At 40.7% G+C, this 23,244-nt stretch overlaps 1 protein-coding gene across 2 annotated transcripts in view; it reads left to right on the top strand.

Moving 5' to 3' along the window:
* cachd1 (cache domain containing 1) overlaps nucleotides 1-23,244 on the top strand; it is a 229,591-nt gene that overhangs the window by 108,093 nt on the left and 98,254 nt on the right. For both annotated transcript variants that reach the window (XM_061883696.1, XM_061883695.1), the window contains one exon: nucleotides 14,694-14,756. In XM_061883696.1, coding sequence (XP_061739680.1) covers nucleotides 14,694-14,756 — 63 coding nt within the window. The remainder of the gene's footprint in view (nucleotides 1-14,693; nucleotides 14,757-23,244) is intronic.

Consider the following 23,244-nt stretch of genomic DNA (forward strand, 5'->3'; position numbering starts at 1 on the left):
TCCGTCGATTGGTAAGTGTTTGTTTGGCATTAAATGTGGGTGGAGGGAAACGCTGGATGCAAATATAGCTACAAATGTACATACAGCTAGCCTAAATAGCATGTTAGCATCGATTAGCTGTCAGTCATGCTGCAACTAAATATGTCTGATTAGCACATAAGTCAATAACATCAACAAAACTCACCTTTGTGATTTCGTTGACTTTATCGTTGGAAATGCATCCGCAGGATATCCATACATCTCTGTGCCATGTCTGCCTTAGCATCGCCGGTAAAATCGATTAGCATGCCGTGCTAATCGATGCACATTCTACGTAAATCAACTTGAATCCGTCCCTGATCGTGTTGTTACACCCTCCGACAACACACCGACAAGGCATGATGTCGCCAAGGTACGGCAAACAGTCGAAAAAACGGAAAATAACAGAGCTGATTTGACTTGCTGCGTGTAATGTGTTTGAGAAAATGGGGGTTGTGTACCTACGTGACGTCACGTTTTGACGTCATTGCTCCAAGAGCAAATAGAAAGGCGTTTAATTCGCCAAAATTCACCCATTTAGAGTTCGGAAATTGGTTAAAAAAATATATGGTCTTTTTTCTGCAACATCAAGGTATATATTGACGCTTCCATAGGTCTGGTGATAATGTTCCCCTTTAAAATAGGATTTGTGTGCATGGGTGCATGAGCACAACTCCAAGTTACTTTGCTGCTTTATCCTTGCTAACCCTCATGATCCGTTCCTTTCAGTCTGTCCACAGTCCACACCCTCTCAGAAATCATATCTGGTACCTACTTGTTACTCTATAGGTCAGTGGTCCCCAACCACCGGGCTGTGGCTCGATTGGTACGGGGCCGCAGAATTTTTTTTTTTTTTTTAAATAAATCAACATAAAAAACAGAAGATACACTTACGATTAGTGCACCAACCCAAAAAACCTCCCTTTTTCATGACAAAAAAAAACAAAAAAAACCTCCCCACCACTGCTATAGGTGATATTATCAGTGGAATATATGCGTAGCTCACCCACAAAGAGAATATAAATCACTTGAAAGGAAACTAATCTCATAAGGGAGTTCATGCTATTCCCATGAGAGCCTGGCATCTGAGGAGCTAGACCCAATTAAAAGAATTCCCTGTACAGGACTGGTTTCCTTCCGTCATCTGCCTATTTGACCTTGATATTAAAACACCAGGTTCACAAAAGTAGTTTAGTACAAAGTCAGATTGAACCTAGATTTATGCACCATGCAATTAGTTTTCATTTAGGTTGAGTCATTTCTGTGAAGCACTCCTCTGTGGTTGGATTAACCCCAAAATAAATAGATTTAAGAGCTGGTCTATTGAGAGACAAATGATTACCCTGTCATCAATAGGGAAGAGTTTCAATGCATTCATTGTGCTTTGAGTTTTTGTCGTTACCCATTATCTCCCTTCTTGGCACTCAGCATCAAGGTTTGGAATTGGAGGTTAAATCACCAAAATTATTCCCGAGCGCGGCCTTCACTGCTGCTCACTGCTCCCCTCACCTCCTAGGGGGTGGAACAAGGGAATGGGTCAAATACAGAGGGTAATTTCACCACACCTAGAGTGTCTTTGATAATCAGTGGTACTTTAACTCAGCACTAAGATTTGTTACTGGCTGTCGTAATCTCACCCACCATTGTCAACTGTATAGGAAGTCAGACTTATCTTCATTGAGTGCACGCCAATACACACATCGGCTGACTCTTAAAAGAGGTGTAAAGAAAGAGCCATCAATCTGTCAATCCTTTCCGTGTCCGGGCCAGGTAAGGTTCCCCGTGTTGAGTCAAATTAAGCCGCAGGCTCCACTCCATAAGGCTCTTTTAGGTTTAATGCCTCCATACTTGTGTACTTTGTTAAAAAGAAAAAGCAGCTCTATGCATTACGCTCTAACAATTTGTATGTTTTAACTGTTCCCCATGAAAGGACTGAATTTGGCGAAATAGTTTTTGGCATTGCTGCCCCTATGGCATGGAATGCATTGCAGACGAAACTGAAACTCACTGAACTACTTCCATTTGGAGCCTTCCGTTCTCTCCTGAGGGACAGACAGCGAGAGACGTTTGCACAGTGCCTGTGTTTTTAAAAGGTGTAAATCTTTATTGTTTTAAAGTAAAGTAGCAATGATTGTCACACACAAACTAGATGTGGCGAAATTATTCTCTGCATATGACCCATCACCCTTGATCACCCCCTGGGAGGTGAGGGGAACAGTGGGCAGCAGCGGTGCTGCGCCTGGGAATCATTTATGGTGATTTAACCCCCAATTCCAACCCTTAATGCTGAGTGCCAAGCAGGGAGGTAATGGGTCCCATTTTTATAGTCTTTGGTATGACTCGGCCGGGATTTGAACTCACGACCTACCGATCTCAGGGCGGACACTCTATCCACTAGGCCACTGAGTAGGTTTACAGTTCTCGTTTATGTATTTTAAAATGTTTATCTGTGTTGGCCCTGCGATGAGGTGGCGACTTGTCCAGGGTGTACCCCGCCTTCCGCCCGATCGTAGCTGAGATAGGCGCCAGCGCCCCCCGCGACCCCGAAAGGGAATAAGCGGTAGAAAATGGATGGATGGATGGATGTATCCCTTAACGTATTACTTTTTCGAACCTGCTCTGTGCTGTTGACCTCTTGGCCAGGTCACCCTTGTGAAAGAGATCTGGATCTCAATGGGTTTCTTATCTGGTTAAATAAAGGTTTTACTAACTTAACTTTAAGAGTTCATATTGATATTATTCTCACTTGGTATAATTGTATTAAAACAATGCTCATGTACAATTAATTTATCTCATAAATGGTTCCTCTTTGGTAATTGCTTAATAAATAAGATGAGTTCTGATTTAAAAAAAACTAATAAACAAAAATACAACTGAATGGTCATGAAAGACGCTAAAACATTTAATTTGTAATGGTATATTGATAATTTTAATGGTAGACCGCAGCGATGGGTAAAGGTGGCTCACACTCACTGGCAGTACAGGTACTGCACTGATATTGGGTTGGTGTTTCATAGTAGTGTAATCTGCTGATTTAAAAAAAATCCCTTCATTTGACTTGCAAATAAGATCATAGTTAGCAAATAGATACACTTTTTAAAAAACAAAACGATGTACATAGAATATAACGAAACACACAACTTTGGTCAATGAGCCAAATGGTAAACAGGTAAAGAAAGACATATACCTTAATTAGCGCTATAAGATCAAAATGGTCGCACACTTGGGCACACCAATTCTCAAACTTTTTTTGGTACAACATGTCACTTGTGAGCGCCTCACAGTCAAATAACAGCCGTATTGGTCACATAGTTTTTTTCTTAAAGTGACACAAACATCAAGGGATCGAGGGACACCGTATCACTCGTTATGTTTCATAAAATATAATTCACATAATGCATCGATGCTTCTCTATTGTTTGATCCATCACTAATGGACGAGCATTAATGTTTTGGTGGCACTTGTATCTGCATTAACACAGACAAGTTGTTTTTAAACTTACATTTATTGTTTTGGTTTCTTTAATTTCAGACCCTTTATTTGCAAACGCATATTCATGACAGTGGGTCCATCACTCTTTACTTAAGACAGCAGCCATAATTCAGGATGTACTACACAACAGCACTGTTGTCAAACAGTTCCGGCCTTCACAATAAAATCACTGTGTTTCATCATGTCTGACTGCACTGACAATATATACAGTGGGGCAAAAAAGTATTTAGTCAGCCACCGATTGTGCAAGTTCTCCCACTTAAAACGATGACAGAGGTCTCACAATACATGGCCCCAATGTCATATGGTCAGATGAAACCAAAATAAAACTTTTTGGTATAAACTCAACTTGTTGTGTTTGGAGGAAGAAGAATACTGAGTTGCATCCCAAGAACACCATATCTACTGTGAAGCATGGGGGTGGAAACATCATGCTTTTGGGGCTGTTTTTCTGCTAAGGGGACAGGACGATTGATCCTTGTTAAGGAAAGAATGAATGGGGCCATGTATCTTGAGATTTTGAGACAAAACCTCCCTCCATCAATGAGAGCTTTGAATGGTTGACCAAATACTTATTTTCCACCATAATTTACAAATAAATTCTTAAAAATTCCTACAATGTGAACTCCTGATTTTTTTCCTTCACATTCTGTCTCTCACAGTTGAAGTGTACCTATGATGAAAATTACAGACCTCTGTCATCATTTTAAGTGGGAGAACTTGCACAATCGGTGGCTGACTAAATACTTTTTTGCCCCACTGTATGTATGCTAATAAGTCTCTCAGAAAAATACCATACATATATACTGTAATTAATTTGCACTTAAAGTGAAGAGATTCACGATCATCATCTTTCTTACACATTTCAATAACATGCATGCTAGACTTATTGGAGACTTTAAATAATCTACAACTGTGAATGTGAATATTAGGGATAAAACAAAAGTTTAATATCCCACTTATTGTGACCAAAATTATTAGGGTCATCAATATTATCGCAGTATTGTTGAATGTGCTCAAAAACTAATTATTTACACACTGATTTTTTTCGGAGTTATCTTTTGTTTTGAATAACCAACTAAAATCCATCCATCCGTTTTCTACCACGTATCCCTTTCGGGGTCGCAGGGGGTGGGGTGGGGTGCTGCAGCCCATCTCAGCTACAATCGGGCAGAAGGCGGGGTACACCCTGGACAAGTCGCCACCTAATCACAGGGCCAACACAGATAGACAGACAACATTCACACTCACGTTCACACACTAGGGCCCATTTAGTGTTGCCATTAAACCTATCCCCAGGTGCATGTCTTTGGAAGTGGGAGGAAGCCTGAGTTCCCGGAGGGAACCCACGCAGTCAGGGGGAGAACATGCAAACTCCACACAGAAGGATCCCGAGCGCAGGATTGAACCCAGGACCTTCGTATTGTAAGGCAGACGCACTAACCCCTGTACCACCGTGCTGCCTAACATAAATAGACAAACTGTTAGGAAATCCACTATTGTGCATGTTTTGTCTGATATATATATTTAGTGTTGGTATTTTATGTTTTATTGCTAAACGTTTATTGTTTAGAATATTGGTGCTTACTGTAGCACTTAAAGATTTACTTAAATGAAAAGTGTAAGAAATAAAATCTATGATTGTGTATTATTTCTGGCAGGTGTCGTGGCGTCCTACTCTGTTTAGCGGTCCAAAATCTCCTTAGTCTAGTATTCTTCTGAGTATAGAACCATCACTGTGTTCTAAGAGAGCACAGCTTGTAGGTTCAATGTGCGCAACTGAATAGCTCAGACATTAATGTTGCTCAGACATTAATGTGTTTATATATGTTTAGATTGATGTACAGAGGGGCATTATAGTATTTAGTCAGCCACCGATTGTGCAAGTTCTCCCACTTAAAATGATGACAGAGGTCTGTAATTTTCATCATAGGTACACTTCAACTGTGAGAGACAGAATGTGAAAAAATAATCTAGGAATTCACATTGTAGGAATTTTAAATAATTCATTTGTAAATTATGGTGTAAAATAAGTATTTGGTCAACCATTCAAAGCTCTCACTGATGGAAGGAGGTTTTGGCTCAAAATCTCACGATACATGGCCCCATTCATTCTTTCCTTAACACCGATCTATTGTCGGTCCCCTTAGCAGAAAAAAAGCCCCAGAGCATGATGTTTCCACCCCCATGCTTCACAGTAGATATGGTGTTCTTGGGATGCAACTCAGTATTCTTCTTCCTCCAAACACAAGTTGAGTTTATACCAAAAAGTTCTATTTTGGTTTCATCTGACCACATGACATTCTCCCAATCCTCTGCTGTATCATCCATGTATCCTTTTTTGTATAAACTCAACTTGTCGTGTTTGGAGGAAGTAGAATACTGAGTTGCATCCCAAGAACACCATACCTACTGTGAAGCAAGTGGGTGGAAACATCATGCTTCGGGGCTGTTTTTTGCAAAAGGGACAGGACAATTGATCCGTGTTAAGGACAGAATGAATGGGGCCATGTATCGTGAGATTTTGAGCCAAAACCTCCTTCCATCAGTGAGAGATTTGAAGGGTTGACCAAATACCTTTTTTCCACCATAAATTACAAATAAATTCTTTGAAATTCCTACAATGTGAATTCCTACATTATTTTTTCACATTCTGTCTCTCACAGTTGAAGTGTACCTATGATGAAAATTACAGACCTCTGCCATCATTTTAAGTGGGAGAACTTGTACAATCGGTGGCTGACTAAATACTTTTTTGCCCCACTGTATGTTGTTTCTTAATAGGGAAAGATGTTCATGACTCTAGATTTAATGTTAGCATTAACGCTAATGAGCTGGCGCCAATCAGTCCATGAGTTTATCAAAGTGCAGCTATCAATCATTGTTATTCAAAAAATAAAAATGGTAATACGAACCATCGGGCGTATTACCTCGGTTAATAGTTATCCTTATCCTGTTTATCGCTACATCTCTAGTGTGTATGAATGGTTGTCTATACGCGCTCGATGATTGACTGGTGGCCAGTCCAAGGTTTACCCCAGCTTGTACCCGAAGTCTAGAGCCAGTTACGCTATCCTAATCAACGATATAGAAACTAGAGGGATGAATGGATACTCCTGTGAGGGAAATTAAGGACATTCCATTAATGTAAAGGACATCATGATTTAAACAATGTTTAATATTTTTTACTATATTGTGTTGAACCATGGCTTCACGGTGGCAGAGGGGTTAGTGCGTCTGCCTCACAATACGAAGGTCCTGCAGTCCTGGGTTCAAATCCAGGCTCGGGATCTTTCTGTGTGGAGTTTGCATGTTCTCCCCGTGAATGCGTGGGTTCCCTCCGGGTACTCCGGCTTCCTCCCACTTCCAAAGACATGCACCTGGGGATAGGTTGATTGGCGACTCTAAATTGGCCCTAGTGTGTGAATGTTGTCTGTCTATCTGTGTTGGCCCTGTGATGAGGTGGCGACTTGTCTAGGGTGTACCCCGCTTTCCGCCCGATTGTAGCTGAGATAGGCGCCAGCGCCCCCCGCGACCCCAAAAGGGAATAAGCGGTAGAAAATGGATGGATGGGTGTTGAACCATGTAAAGATGTAAGCAGGAAGTCATGGGCCAGTCTGGAGTATATGTAGTGTTTCTCTCTCTTTGAACATATGTGCACAAGTCAGTGTTTGATTATGGGTCATTGGAGGCCACGGGCCCACACTGGCCCTGGCTACATCAGACCTCTCAGGTTTCAGAGGCGAGCATTCCTGCCTGGCTCCATGCTCCTGCTCCATAGCTGTGAAAACCACAGAGTAGCTCTAACAACAAACACTAGAGGCACTGGGGAGAAAATGGCTAACCTGTAGCTAATCAAAAGCAGGGGTTTCTCTCCTGGATCTGTTACATATGTTTTTAAACATTGGTGATGTCATAAAAAGTTATTTCTTTCTGTACCAATGCATATTTCACCACCTTATCTTCTTTTTTGTCATTAGTGTTGTGTTTAATTAGTAACAATATGTTTTTGCTTGTTCCTGTACATTCGACATGATGTCCATCAATGTGTTTATTCTTATGTTTTGTCTTTTCAAGTGTTTTTGTCAGTATATTTAGGTCATATTTCCTTCATACGAGTTGATGAAATTAGTTTACAAAATCACTTAAAATTAATGATGGACACTTATCTGACGAGACGAGGTACAATATTTATTGGATTAACGAAAACGAGGAAACATTTTAACATTACTTTTAAGTAGGGCTGGGCGATATGGTTTTTTATTAATATCTCAATATTTTTGGGCCCTGTCACGATACACGATATATATCGCGATATTTTGCCTAACCCTTGAATGAACATTGGTGCATATAATCACAGCAACGTGGACCCCGACTTAAACAAGTTGAAAAACTTATTCGGGTGTTACCATTTAGTGGTCAATTGTACGGAATATGTGCTGTACTGTGCAAACTACTAATAAAAGTATCAATCAATCAATCAAAGCAGTATGATGATTCTATGTGTCTACATTAAAACATTCTTGTTCATACTGCATTAATATATGCTCATTTTAAACTTTCATGCAGTGAGGGAAATCACAACTAAGTCAATTTACTAAAACTGTATTTATTAAACAGTTATTAAGCAGTGGTTCAAACATTCATGTCATTTCCAAAATAGCAAGTGCAAAATTGTCAAGAGACATTTTAAAACAATCTATTTGTGCACTTTTGTGCATGATGTCACTATGATGACACATCAATACAAAAAACAAAAATCAGAAAATGTCAAATGAAAATGAGCTGCATAATAGGAAATCAAATAGTGTATGTCCTTCGTTCTGTGGTAGGTTCCTGTGGATGTTATCGCCTTCTGTGATTGATTTTTTTTTTCACATGGTGTTGAAATGGAAATTGTTGCTTCGGCATTTTGTGAGTGTGGCACCGATCGGAGATGTTGACATTCAGTTTCAAGCACTCTTCATTCTCTAGCGGGTGACTTTTCAAATGATGCTACAAATTAGCAGTGCTGCTACTTTTTGTAGCAACGCTTTTGCTGCATAATTGTTCAACATATTCCCACTTGAAGCCAAACCACCGCCAGACGATGCACCCCGTGCTGTTTTTCTTGGGAATTAATTATTCTTCCATTTGTTACCAGATTCGCACCTTCTCTCTCTCAAATTACCACTCGCAACGCACTGTTAGCACTACAGCTAATGTTACCCATGTGGCTATCTCCCTGCTCGGGAAGGGCATGTGACGTTGCACGCGTGACAGTATGTGACGTATGAAAGAAGGTGGGCTTGTTTATGTCTCTGTGAAAAGAGAGACAGGAAAGTGCGAGAAGAGCCTGCAGTGTAATGCCCGCAGCTAAAAGCAGCTGCGTGAGAACGTACACTCAAACATCACGATATAATCATTTTCTATATCGCACAGAGACAAACCCCCGATATATCGATTATATCGATATATTGTCCAGCCCTACTTATAAGTCGGGGCGCCATGTACTGTTGGAACAATTCCAAGGACCCTTGAGTGGCAGGTGTTGAGTATGTATTTGTGTTGGGGGTGGATGGGGGTCCATAAATAAATACTAAAAGGTTGATTGGCAACACTAAATTGGCCCTAGTGTGTGAATGTTGTCTGTCTATCTGTGTTGGCCCTGCGATGAGGTGGCGACTTGTCCAGGGTGTACACCGCCTTCCACCCAATTGTAGCTGAGATAGGCGCCAGCGCCCCTCGCGACCCCAAAAGGGAATAAGCGGTAGAAAATGGATGGATGGATAAAAATTCTAAATGGTAAATAAACCAGGTAAATCTGTTTAAATATGTTTTATTAGAAGCATTACGGATGTCTTCTGCATATTTGATATCACATCTGTCTAGTGTTGTGGTCGGCGAGCCGCAACCGGCTCTTTATCGCCGCCCTGGTGGCTCCCTGGAGCTTTTTAAAAAATGTATGTTAATGGAAAAGATGGTGGAAAAACTAAAATGTTTGTTTTAAAATTGTTTCTGTAAGAGAACAAATATGACACAAACCTTCCAAATTTTTAGAAATACCACTGTTTATTAAGAAACATGCTTCACTGATGAGAAGATTTGGCGAGCACCGTTTTGTCCTACTAAATTTCAGCGGTCCTTGAACACACCATGGTTTGTTTACGTGTACAACTTTCTCGGACACTGCCACAGTAAGACGTGTTTTATGGCACTCCTTGTTTGTCCCATTTTGTCCAACAAACTGTGTTAATGCACAAAGGTGAGCTTTGTTGATTTTACTGACTTGTGTGGAGTGCTAATCAGGCATATTTGGTCACTGCATGACTACAAACTAATCAATGCTAACATGCCATTTAGGCTAGCTGTGTGTATGTACATATTGCATCGTTATGCTTCATTTGTTGCTATAATTGAGCTCATTTCACTTTTATGTCGTATTACTTGGATGACTGGATATTTATTTCGAACATGCATACGATACAATGCAATGCATCACACAATTCCAGTGTTTTTATTACAGCACGTCCGAAAAGGAGTAGGAAGACGCAGAGCTTTTTTAATCCAACACATTTACATATCAAAGTAGGGCTGGGCTATATGGTCTTTTTTTAATATCACAATATTTTTTTAGGCCATATCACGATACACGATATATATCTCTATATTTTGCCTTAGCCTTCAAATTAACACTTGATACATATGGGCTTCACGGAGGCAGAGGGGTTAGTGCGTCTGCCTCACAATACGAAGTTCCTCTAGTCCTGGGTTCAAATCCAGGCTCGGGATCTTTCTGTGTGGAGTTTGCATGTTTTCCCCGTGAATGCGTGGGTTCCCTCCGGGTACTCCGGCTTCCTCCCACTTCCAAAGACATGCACCTGGGGATAGGTTGATTGGCAACACTAAATTGGCCCTAGTGTGTGAATGTGAGTGTGAATGTTGTCTGTCTATCTGTGTTGGCCCTGCGATGAGGTGGCGACTTGTCCAGGGTGTACCCCGCCTTCCGCCTGATTGAAGCTGAGATAGGCGCCAGCGCCCCCCGCGACCCCGTAAGGGACAAGCGGTAGAAAATGGATGGATGGATGGACGGACATATAATCACAGCAGTATGATGATTCCAAGTGTCTACATTAAAACATTCTTGTTCATACCGCATTAATATATGCTCATTTCAAACTTTCATGCAGAGATCATACAGTGTTGATCTGGAAATGTTTGCCTTGGCATTTTGATGGTTTGGGTGTGTGGCACCGAATGGAGACGTTGATATGCGGAGTAAACACTCTTCATTCTCTAGCGGGTGTCTTCTCAAATGATGCTACATATTAGCAGTAATGCTACTTTTTATAGCAACGCTTTTGCCCCACACTTGACAAATTATGGTTGTCTGTTGGACATATTCCCACTTGAAACCAAACCGCTGCCAGACAATGGATTCCCTGCTGTTTTTCTTGGGAATTAATTTTTCCTTCATTCGCACCTTCTTTCTCTCGTATTACCACTCGCACGGCTCTGCTAGCATCACAGCTAACGTTACCCATGCTGCTACCTCTCTGCTCCGCGAGGGCGTATACGTATGTAACGTATGACGTGAGTCACAAGACAGTATGTGACGTGTGTAAGTTTGTGCGCTTGCTGTCTGTGAGAAGGACAGGCAAGAAAGAGTGAAGAGCCTGTAGTGTAATGCCCACCGCTAAAAGCAACTGCGTGAGAACGTATACTCGAATATCACGATATAGTCAATTTCTATATCTCACAGAGACAAACCCGCGATATATCGAGTACATCGATATATCGCCCAACCCTATATCATAGCAACTTTATCCAATTTCCTTGTTCTCTGTAACAGAACAGTGAACAAATAAATAATAAATAAATCATTTACCATAGTAAGCAAACAAAACAAATATTAAATACTAGGAGTGTGGGAAAAAATCGAATCGAATACGTTGTGTGATTCAGAATCGATTCTCATCTTTTTATTAATTCGATTTTAGGTATTTATTTATTTATTTTTTATCAATCCAACAAACGTCTGCACAGCAATACCATAACGATGCATTCCAATTCCAAAACCAAACCTGACCCAGCAACACTACAATAAACACAGCAATTGAGAGGAGACACAAACACGACATAGAACAAACCAAAAGTAGTGAAACAAAAATGAATATTATCATAATTTCAGCATAGCAGTGATTAAACATCCCTCATTGACATTATCATTAGACATTTATAAAAATAAAAAAAAGAACAATAGTGTCACAGTGGCTTATACTTGCATTACATCTCATATGCTTGACAACACACTGTGTCCAATGTTTTCACAAAGATAAAATAAGTCATATTTTTGGTTCGTTTAATTGTTAAAACAAATTTACATTATTGCAATCAGTTGATAAAACAATGTCCTTTATAAATCTCAAAGGTTTTTTAAAAAATCTACTACTCTGCTAGCATGTCAGCAGACTGGGGTAGATCCTGCTGAGATCCTATGTATTGAATGAATACAGAATCGTTTTGAATCGAAAAAAAATATCGTTTTTGAATCGAGAATCGCGTTGAATCAAAAATATCGATATATTATCGAATTGCGACCCCAAAAATCGATATTGAATCGAATCGTGGGACACCCAAAGATTCGCAGCCCTATTAAATACATAATAATCTTTGTCTCAATAAAAAAAAAAAAAAGGAAAAAAAGGGTTCAAGATGTTCATCATAATTCTTGTTCTGTATACTTTGTGAACACTTGTAGTTTGAACAGTCTCTTAAAATGAATCATATTGGTGCTAATTCCACATACTGATATACTAAAGGTTTTAACTGTTGTATGGACGTACAAATGTTTTAAATTAGATTTTCCTCCATGGTCATATTTCTCCTCTTTTGTTGAGAATAATTGTTATACATTCTTGGGTAGCAGGTTATAGTTTGCTTTGTCCATAATTTTAGCTGTTTGCAAATGCACCAAATCGTACAATTGTAATAATTGTGATTTAATAAATAAAGGGTTTGTATGTTCCCCATATCCAACATTATGTATTATTCTAAGTGATCTTTTTGTAACACAGTTAGTGAATGAAGCGCACATTCTGTTGATAAAAAAAAAGAAAAAAAGAAGTGGGTCTCAGAGTAGTTGGATACAGGTCCAAAGCACATAAAAGTGGGAGAGAGTTGTTTTGAATGACTTTTCGGACGGTAACAAAAAAATTAAATGTCTCAAAGTTCATTTAATAAGCTCTGTGGATTGATGGATAGAGTTTTAAGTCCGAAGGAAAACACTGTTTGTAACATAACACCCCTTCAAATTAGGGTTGCTATTGTTCTGTCTAAGCTTGCCAGTTGTGCGGAATACAAAGTTATTGCCAATCAGTTCAAATTCAGCGTGAGGAGAGTTGTGTACGCTTTCTTCGTTGCCTTGTATTATACCGCTTCATTCTCTTCCATTATCTCACTCGTATTTGTTCTGAAATTTAAATAATGCCGACATTTTCCATTTCCTTAGCTACCTCATTAAACAAATCTTATTTGTTTTTCTCCTATTGAAGCACTTCAAAATGTTCTGCTCTTTTAATGTGTGCAGCAAATATACAATCTCTTCTTCATTCCAGTTGTTGCCGATGTTTTTCTTGAATGGGATCTCCTTCCGGGTTATATCCTGCAAGTTGAGACTGACGCATGCGCGGACGAAGGGTCCCCTCTGGCACCAAACACCAACTTGAGAGATCTGGCTTTTAATCACTTAATCTAGATGTGTTAGTTCAACTTTTCAAAAGCCAAACATGATCAGATTTTTCCATGTGTTGTAAAATGCTTATTTTGAGCTGAATTATTTGAGAAATCAGACTGATTTCTTGTATGGAAACGTAGTCAATGTGATGATAGGGTGAAAAATCAAATGACAGACATTAAAGATTAGAATAGGGCTGGGCGATATTGCCTTTTTTTAATATCGCGATATTTTTAGGCCATATCGCGATATGCGATATATATTACGATATTTTGCCTTGGCCTCGAATGAACACTTGATACATTTAATCACAGCAGTAGGATGATTCTATAGTGTCTACATTAAAACATTCTTATTCATACTGCATTAATATACGCTACTTTTAAACTTTCATGCAGAGAGGGAAATCACAACTAAGTCAATTGACCAAAAGTGTATTTATTAAAGTTATTAAGCAATGGCACAAACATTCAAGTCATTTCCAAAACATAAATTGCAAGATTGTCAGACATTTTAAGTGACAAATAAAAATGATCTGCATAATAGGAAATCAAATAGTATTTGTCCTTCACTATGTGGTATGTTACTAAGAATATGAAATTCTCTAGCGAGTGACTTTACAAATGATGCTACATATTAGCAGTCATGCTACGTTTTATAGCATAGCTTTTCCCCCCACACTTGACAAATTGCGGTTGTCTGTTCGACATATTCTCACTTGAAGCCGAACCACCGCCAGACGATGGAAACCCTGCTGTTTTTATTGGGAATTAAGTCTTCCTTCATTTGTAACCAGATATGCACCATCGTTCTCTTGTACGGCTACGTTAGCTGCTAACGTTAGCCACGCCACCACCTCTTTGCCCTGCGAGGGCGTGTATGTAACGTGTGACGTGATAGTTTGTGACTTATGTAAGAATGTGCGCCTGCTTGTTTGCAAGATGGAGAGACAGGAAAGAGCGAGGAGAGCCTAAAGTGTACGCCCGCAGCTAAAAGTCCTGAGTGCAAAGTAGATAGATAGATAGTACTTTATTGATTCCTTATACTCGAATATTACGATATAGTCATTTTCTATATCGCACAGAGACAAACCCGCGATATATCGTATATATCGATTTATCGCCCATGTAGCCCTAGATTCGAATGAGACTTCAACGATGGAATTTGTGTAGGTGTAGTATACATGTAAGGTATGCAGCTCACCCTACCCATGCGCTTGGTTAGACTGGATTTTCCACGTTGGCTAAGAGTTAAATACATGTAATGTTGGACTATGACGTGCGCATATCGATCGCCCCACTAGTTGCATATCTGTCAAAGCTGAAATACAGTATGACCACTGATAATAAAAAAAAATCCGACACAAACATTTCTGTCAATAAAAAGATTATTAGCCAGTGGGCCGGATGGAGATTGGTTCCTAATATTGATCTAACCGAACTGTCTTGTTTTCACTCTCTCTCTGCAGAAGATTTTCAACTCCTTTGTGTATAACGAGAAGACATCAAACGGAGAGACAGAAGTCCAGCAGGTGAGCAACAAAGGCCCTTCTCTTTTCCTGTGTGTCTGCCCGTAAGTGCGTGTGTGTGTGTGTGTGTGCGTGTGTGTGTGTGTGTGTGTGTGTGTGTGTGTGTGTGTGTGTGTTTGTTGGCCGTGCCACAGATAGAATGTCATTCTTGTCTAGTGCAAAGTTTATTCCATCACCAATACACATGCGCACATATCCGGTTAAGGGGCTTGGATTGTCAGCGTTATTAAAATTCTGCTGCTGCAGTCTCATTGGCTTTGAAGTTATTACTTGTGTTTAGACTCTTCCGTGTTGTGTCCATCTGCACTGAGCTGCCTATCCTCTTACCGCATGAAGGCCAGAATTCCAGAAATTAAAAATGCTACAGTATAAATAAGGATTCAGTTGGACTGAACAACTCCCATCCCGCATTGACGTTTGAATGGGAAAACTCTGCCGAGTATTCAAATATGATTGTGTATCTGTGTCTTTCTACTAATGCATGCGATGGTCTTGGATGAGTGACAGTTAAAACCAGACTGGTAAACAGCCACAAGCAAGAACCGTCACCTTGATGTTTGCATTTCTCTCATGAGTGCTGTGTCTGGGTGTGTTTGTGCGTGTGTGTGTGTGTCAGAGTTCATTCACCTGTATCAATGTTTCTATGAAAATATTTACAAATTCAGTGCCAGCTCAAATTAGCCATACAATTTACTTTTATAGACGACTAATTTAGCCCATTCCTTGAAAGATGGTTCTTTTCCCACACAGTTATGTTACAGGTACATTAAAGTTAAAGTAAAGTACCAATGATCGTCGCACACACACTAGGTGTGGTGAAATTTGTCCTCTGCATTTGACCCATCCCCTTGAGTACCCCCAGGGAAGTGAGGGCAGCAGTGGGCAGCAGCGGTGCCGCGCCCGGGAATCGTTTATGGGGATTTAACCCCCAATTCCAACCCTTGATGCTGAGTGCCAAGCAGGGAGGCAATTGGTCCCATTTTTATAGTCTATGGTATGACTCGGCCAGGGTTTGAACTCCCAACCTGCCGATCTCAGGGGGGACACTCTAAATACTAGGCCACTGAGTAGGTTCGGAACAGTTAGCGAATTCAGTACAATTTACAGAGTGACAATTTATGTAAATGTATCCATCCACCCCATCCATTTTATACCGCTTATTCCCTTTGGGGTTGCAGGGGGCACTGGTGCCTATCTCAGCTACAATCGGGCGGAAAGCGGGGTACACCCTGGACAAGTCGCCACCTCATCGCAGGGCCAACACAGATAGACAGACAACATTCAAAGGCTATACTTTTCAAGCCAGTTTGATGCTAATTTACATTGGATATGCCATATAAGTGCTACTGATTACCATTGTTGATTTTACATGGCGATTTCAACACCTCCAAATATTTCCAATCATAAATACAATTTAAGATGCACGTTACAATCAAACAGCTGGTGTGTGATAAGTACAATACTTACATTATAAACACTTGGCAGGGCTCAAAAACAGACAAGACTGGCACAACTAGGATAAACTGAAATGAATCCAAACTGGCAAGTAAGACCTAGAAATGTAAACTAACCAAGATATATCAACTGGATAACACCGTTATCATTATCAGCTCAGTGGTAAATGTTAAATCATAAAATCTGATTTTATATCAAACAAATTTTACATTTATTACCACATTAACACACAAAAATACAACGAATGCACAATATATTTGTTGAAGCCGATACCACTAACTTTCTGCTACTTGACCCCAAAAGGGACAAGCGGTAGAAAGTGGATGTATGGATACATGGAGACCGATAATAATAACTTTTATGTACAAGGTGGATTTGGCAAACTGTACCTGTAAATTTGTCATGGCCGTGTTTCGGGGTGGCGCGATGTGTTGAAGCCGATGTTTTTAGGGCATCTGGTGCGAGAATTTGCTGCACCAGTATTCACCTTTTTAAGGCAAGATCATAGAACCTTGCACATCTGCACTGAGCTTAAATGGATGCAAATAATTTTATTTTGTTGCTGCATGCCTCCGGTTGAAAATCCCTTTCCATGAGAATGTCACTTGACTGCCTGTAGATAATGATCAGTACGGCCGATTGAAGGGGGCAACAAATACCTTGGTTATCTCACTCATACGGTCATATTATTTATCCATAGAATTTTTGAAGCCGAATGATGCTAACTTTGATAGCTTATTTCACCAAGTTGGCTTTTATGCTTGAGCCAAAATTAGAAGTAGATGTGCAATTGAAAAGATGGCAGGGCAAACTTTGGCTTTTGAGTATTTTCTTGCGAAATACATTCTGTGCTGATATGGCCAAATTTGTCACCGCTCTCTTTTTTTTTTTTTTTGTCTATTTTGCTTCCTTGATTTACAACAATCCCTTAATGGATATTAGTGGCTGTTAAGTTTTATTTTTGTATTTGTCTGTATTTCACACAGTTACTACTTGGCAATTATTTTCCGGTGGGATACATTTTACTCTTACAGTCTGTCAGTTGGATCACAAATAGAAAACTTCTATACGATACGTCAATTGTTGTTAGGGTGTCACTCATAGTGAAAATGAGTAGAATGCTCAAATGTGCTTCATCTAAAGTTGTTGCTCCTCTCCCTTTTGTTTGGTTTAATAGGGGTGCAAAAAAAAATGGGATCGCCAGCGTAATTCTTTTCGATTTTAAATTAATTCACAATTTTCAAAAACAAAATAGAATAAAAAAATTATATATATATATATATATATATATATATATATATATATATTAGGGGTGGGCAAATTAATGCGTTAATTACGCGTTAACTCATCAATCTATTAACGCCGACAATTATTTTATCGCACATTTGCGTATGTTGTTTACATGCTTTTATTTTGTTAACGTCTTTTCTTAACAAGATGGCATCTCCCGGATGTACTTCGGCGTGGAGGGGCTCTTGGTAAAGATGGAACATTTGGCAAAAATACCGGACAATTCTGCAAATTTCATGGCTGGCTTACAGCGTGGTCACTCCGTGATCACTTACGACCGCCAGACAATTCTGAATGTGGATAGATCGGGCCGTTTTGGACTGAATGACGCGTGCTTGCTAGACCGGCTAGCAAGCAAGGGAATACTTTTCCGTCTCCATCCAGCGGCTTGTGAAGCAGCGGAGTATATGTGTTGTCTGTCTATTTATGAATAATGCAGACGAGGAGTGTTGGCTGAGTTCTTAACGTTTGCTTTCAGAGCGTGCATATCACAACATACAAGATGCCGTCATGGCAACACAACCTATACCGGGCTACCGCGCATGCTCGTTACTCCTGTTGCATGCTGGGTAGGGTAGTTCTTTTTTTCCCTGGCTCATAACATCACAAATAGTCCCAGGTATATGTGTTCAGTTTATCAAAGCACCAAGCAAACAATCGGAAAATTCCCATCATATCAATTCCTAGATATGGTCATAATTATTTTAAGTGCACTATGCAGAATAAACACAACATTATTAATATTGCTACTACGGATAATTTGATCAAAAATTCCCTAAAACAGCCCACTACCTAAAATATAGGTTTTTTAAACACAAGACCCTGCTGTTACCTCAGAAATTGCCTATTCAGATGTTATGATTGTGGCTCAGAGATTTGTATGTAGATTATATTTATTTTCCATAACAACCAGGATAACTTAAATACCCTGGCAGTGGCAATAAGCTTAAATGTTTGTATTGACATTTTTTGAGTTGATTTTCATAAAATATGCTATTTAACTGCTACTGTTTAACAAGGACTGATTTAAATTGTGTTTGCACAACAAATGTTTTGGCGCTTTTGTTCATGTGGGGGAATATTCCAATAAAGGTGCATTACACACTACTTTTGAATTCATTATTGGGCTTTGCGTATACAGTGCAGTTAATCGCGATTAATCGGAGAAATAGTGCGATTAATTTCGATTAAAATTTTTAATCGTTGCCCAGTCCTAATATATCCATCCATCCATCCATTTTCTACCGCTTATTCCCTTGTGGGGTCGCGGGGGCCGCTGGCGCCTATCTCAGCTACAATCGGGCGGAAGGCGGGGTACACCCTGGACAAGTCGCCACCTCATCGCAGGGCCAACACAGATACAGACAACATTCACACTCACATTCACACACTAGGGCCAATTTAGTGTTGCCAATCAACCTATCCCCAGGTGCATGTCTTTGGAAGTGGGAGGAAGCCGGAACGTCCCAAGAGCTAGCTTCTGTAGCAGAGGATCGGACCGCCAAGTGCCCTGCCTTCGGCTGCCGCCCAGCTCACATTACACCCGACCTCTATGGCCCCTGCTATGGGTGGTGAGCCCATTGGAGGGGTGACCCATGTGGCCTCTTCGGGCTGTGCCCGGCCGGGCCCCATGGGAACAGGCCCGGCCACCAGGCGCTTGCCATCGTGCCCCACCTCCGGGCCTGGCTCCAGAGGGGGGCCCCGGTGACCCGCGTCCGGGCGAGGGAAATCTGGGTCCATGTTTTGTCTTCTTCATAGAGATCTTCGAGCTGCTCTTTGTCTGATCCCTCACCTAGAACCTGTTTGCCTTGGGAGACCCTACCAGGGGGCATAAAGCCCCCGGACAACATAGCTCCTAGGATCATTGGGACACACAAACTCCTCTACCACGATAAAGTGGCAGCTCAGAGAGGAGAAAATTTAAGTCTAGGAAAGACAATTAGATTTTCAATCAATCAATCATCAATCAATGTTTGTTTATTTAGCCCTAAATCACAAATGGCTCAAAGGACTGTACAAACGACTACGACATCCTCGGAAGAACCCACATAAGGGCAAGGAAAACTCACACCCAGTGGGCATGGCGAACTCACACCCAGTGGGACGCCAGTGACAATGATGACTATGAGAACCTTGGAGAGGACCTCATATGTGGGCAACCCACCCCCCCCAGGGGACCGAAAGCAATGGATGTCGAGCGGGTCTAACATACTGTGAAAGTTCAATCCATAGTGGCTCCAACACAGCCGCGAGAGTTCAGTTCAAAGCGGATCCAAGACTGCAGCAAGAGTCCCATCCACAGAAAACCATCCCAAGCGGAGTCGGATCAGCAGCGTAGAGATGTCCCCAACCGATACACAGGCGAGCGGTCCATCCTGGGTCCCGACTCTGAACAGCCAGTACTTCATCCATGGCCATCGGACCCGACCCCCTCCACAAGGGAGGGGGGGACAGAGGAGAAAAAGAAAAGAAAAGAAGCGGCAAATAAAACTGGTCTAAAAAGGAGGTCTATTTAAAGGCTAGAGTATACAAATGAGTTTTAAGGTGAGACTTAAATGCTTCTACTGAGGTAGCATTTCGAACTGTTACCGGGAGGGCATTCCAGAGTACTGGAGCCCGAACGGAAAACGCTCTATAGCCCGCAGACTTTTTTTGGGCTTTAGGAATCACTGATAATCCGGTGTCCTTTGAATGCAGGTTTTTTGCCGGGACATATGGTACAATACAATCGGCAAGATAGGAAGGAGCTAGACCGTGTAGTATTTTATACGTAAGTAGTAAAGCTTTAAAGTCACATCTTAAGTGCACAGGAAGCCAGTGCAGGTGAGCCAGTATAGGCGTAATATGATCAAACTTTCTTGTTCTTGTCAAAAGTCTAGCAGCCACATTTTGTACCAACTGTAATCTTTTAATGCTAGACATGGGGAGATCTGAAAATAATACGTTACAGTAGTCGAGACGAGACGTAACAAACGCATGGATAATGTTCTTCGTGTCGTTAGTGGACAAAAAGGAGCGAATTTTAGCGATATTACGGAGATGAAAGAAGGCCGTTTTAGTAACGCTTTTAATGTGTGACTCAAAGGAGAGAGTTGGGTCGATGATAATACCCAGATTCTTTACAGAGTCGCCTTGTTTAATTATTTGGTTGTCAAATGTTACAGGTGTATTATTAAATGGAGGTCGGTGTCTAGCAGGACCGATAATCAGCATTTCCGTTTTTTTGGCGTTGTTGCAGAAAGTTAGCGGACATCCATTGTTTAATTTTATTAAGACACGCCTCCAGCTGACTACAGTCCGGCGTGTTGGTCAGCTTTAGGGGCATGTAGAGTTGGGTGTCATCAGCATAACAGTGAAAGCTAACACTGTATTTGCGTATGACGTCACCCAGCGGCAGCAAGTAGATGCTGAAGAGTGCAGGCCCAAGGACTGAACCCTGGGGAACTCCACACGTTACATTAACATAGTCCGAGGTCACACTGTTATGGGAGACGCACTGCACCCTGTCAGTAAGATAAGAGTTAAACCAAGACAGGGCTAAGTCTGACATACCAATTTGTGTTTTGATACGCTCTAATAATATTTTATGATCGACGGTATCGAAAGCAGTGCTAAGATCGAGGAGCAGCAACATAGATGACGCATCAGAATCCATCGTTAGCAATAGATCATCAGTCATTTTTGCGAGGGCTGTCTCAGTAGAGTGATTTGCCCTGAAACCGGATTGAAAGGTTTCACATAGATTGTTAGACGCTAAGTGTTCATTTAGCTGCTCTGCAACAATTTTTTCGAGGATTTTTGAAATAAAGAGAAGGTGAGACACCGGTCGATAGTTTACCATGCGGTCAGGATCGAGGTTAGGTATTTTAAGGAGAGGATGATTAACCGCTTTTTTGAATGCTAGGGGAACAGTGCCCGAGGAAAGTGATACATTTATAATATTTAGCACTGATGGACCTAATAATACAAAGAGCTCCTTGATAAGTTTCTTAGGAAGTGGGTCAAGTAAAGAACTTCATAAAGTCATCTGCCGAGTGGGTGGAGCTACTGGAAGGAGTCCCTTGTTGGGTTAGCGATGCTACTGTACTAAACAAAAATTTTGGATCGCTTTTATTAAGGCGGATGAGATTTGAGTAATATTTAATTTTAGCTAAGGTAAGCATGCGTTTATAAGTTATTAAACTATCATTCCATGCTTGATGGTGCACCATTTGCGTTCCAGCTTTCTCCATAATAATTTCTGAGCTCTAGTTTCTTCTGTAAACCATGGCGTACGCCTTTTTGGAGCCTTTTTTAACTTCAGCGGTGCTATACTATCAATGGTTTCGCGCAGGGCGTTGTTGAAGTTGTTAGTGAGGTTATCAATAGAGCCCACATACTTTTGGAATGGTGCCATTACCGAGGGCAGTAGGCCAGCAAGAATCATCGTCGTGGCAGCATTAATGTGCGGCTGCTATAGCAGTTATTATTATTATTTTGTAGTAGTTGGTTGGTCTGCATCTGGTACTGGTGATGTACAAACATGTGCACTGTCCCAAACAAAACACCAAGGATGAATGGAGTTCATGCGTTAAATTGGCCCTAGTGTGTGAATGTGACTCTTGTCTGTCTGTGTGTTGGCCCTGCGATGAGGCGGCATCTTATCCAGGGTGTACCCCACCTGGAATAGGCGCCATCACCCCCGTGACCCCGAGAGGGACAAGTGGTAAGAAATGGATGGATGAATGTTTCTAATGACAATATACCGTCATCTCTCTCTATCTGTTGCAAAAGCCAACATATGCGCACGCACCCACATAACCCCTCCATGTAGAGAAAGAAATTAAATGTTACACTGACAATGCTCCACATTCGTTCACAATCTTTTCAATTTAGTTTTAAACTGCCATATTTTTTTAGAATATGTAATGATCCACCATTGAAAATATGCACCTTTAGTCTAAAACAATCCTGTACTGTATTGGATTAAGGCAGTTATGAGCAATACGAGAGCTGTGTTCCTTACAGTGGTACATTGCGGTCATGGTGGTTTATGGTCGCTGCCCTGCTCATCCCTATATTAACCTCAACGCTGCACTCCAAAATAAGAGTCAGTGTCGCCATAAGGACTGGTGCCAGCGCCTGTGGTTGAATGCTGTCTGGAAGTCATCAAAATTCTCAGCATGGGACTTTACGGTCAAACCCAAAATGTCTCCACACACTGGCAGTGTTCGTCAATCAGTACTTTTCTATGCACTAAATTAGTTTGTTTTCCTCAATAATTTGGTTACTTCTCTTTTCACACCTTTTGTGCCTCTTGTACACTGGTGGCCGATTGTGGTATTTCAGCTTGTAAAGCTATGTGGGAATTTAAATAAAGGAAGAAAATGCGACATGCTACATGGAAGAGCTACTAGCTTTCAAGCTGCAGATCGAACCGACTACAACAACTTCCCACTGCTATTTGCTGTTGTTTGTAATGTTTTAATATGTTTAAATGACATTTGTGGTTATTATGATCATCAGAGACTTACCAGAAGATCACACTTTTGGTTAACTACTTCTACTATTTACTATCAAGAAAAACTCAGCAGGGAATTATTGTATATTGATCATTGTGTTGTCTTAATTGTTGTATTTGTATGCTTAATGCTTACATTACTAAAAGTATGAAAAGGGATGTTGTGGATGAGCTGAATGAATGTGATCAATGCTGTTTTGAAGTCATGCGATCTACCACTATTATTCATGTCTACTGAATAACAAA

Source organism: Nerophis ophidion, linkage group LG22 (assembly GCF_033978795.1).
Source record: "Nerophis ophidion isolate RoL-2023_Sa linkage group LG22, RoL_Noph_v1.0, whole genome shotgun sequence".
Classification (NCBI taxonomy): Eukaryota; Metazoa; Chordata; class Actinopteri; order Syngnathiformes; family Syngnathidae; genus Nerophis; species Nerophis ophidion.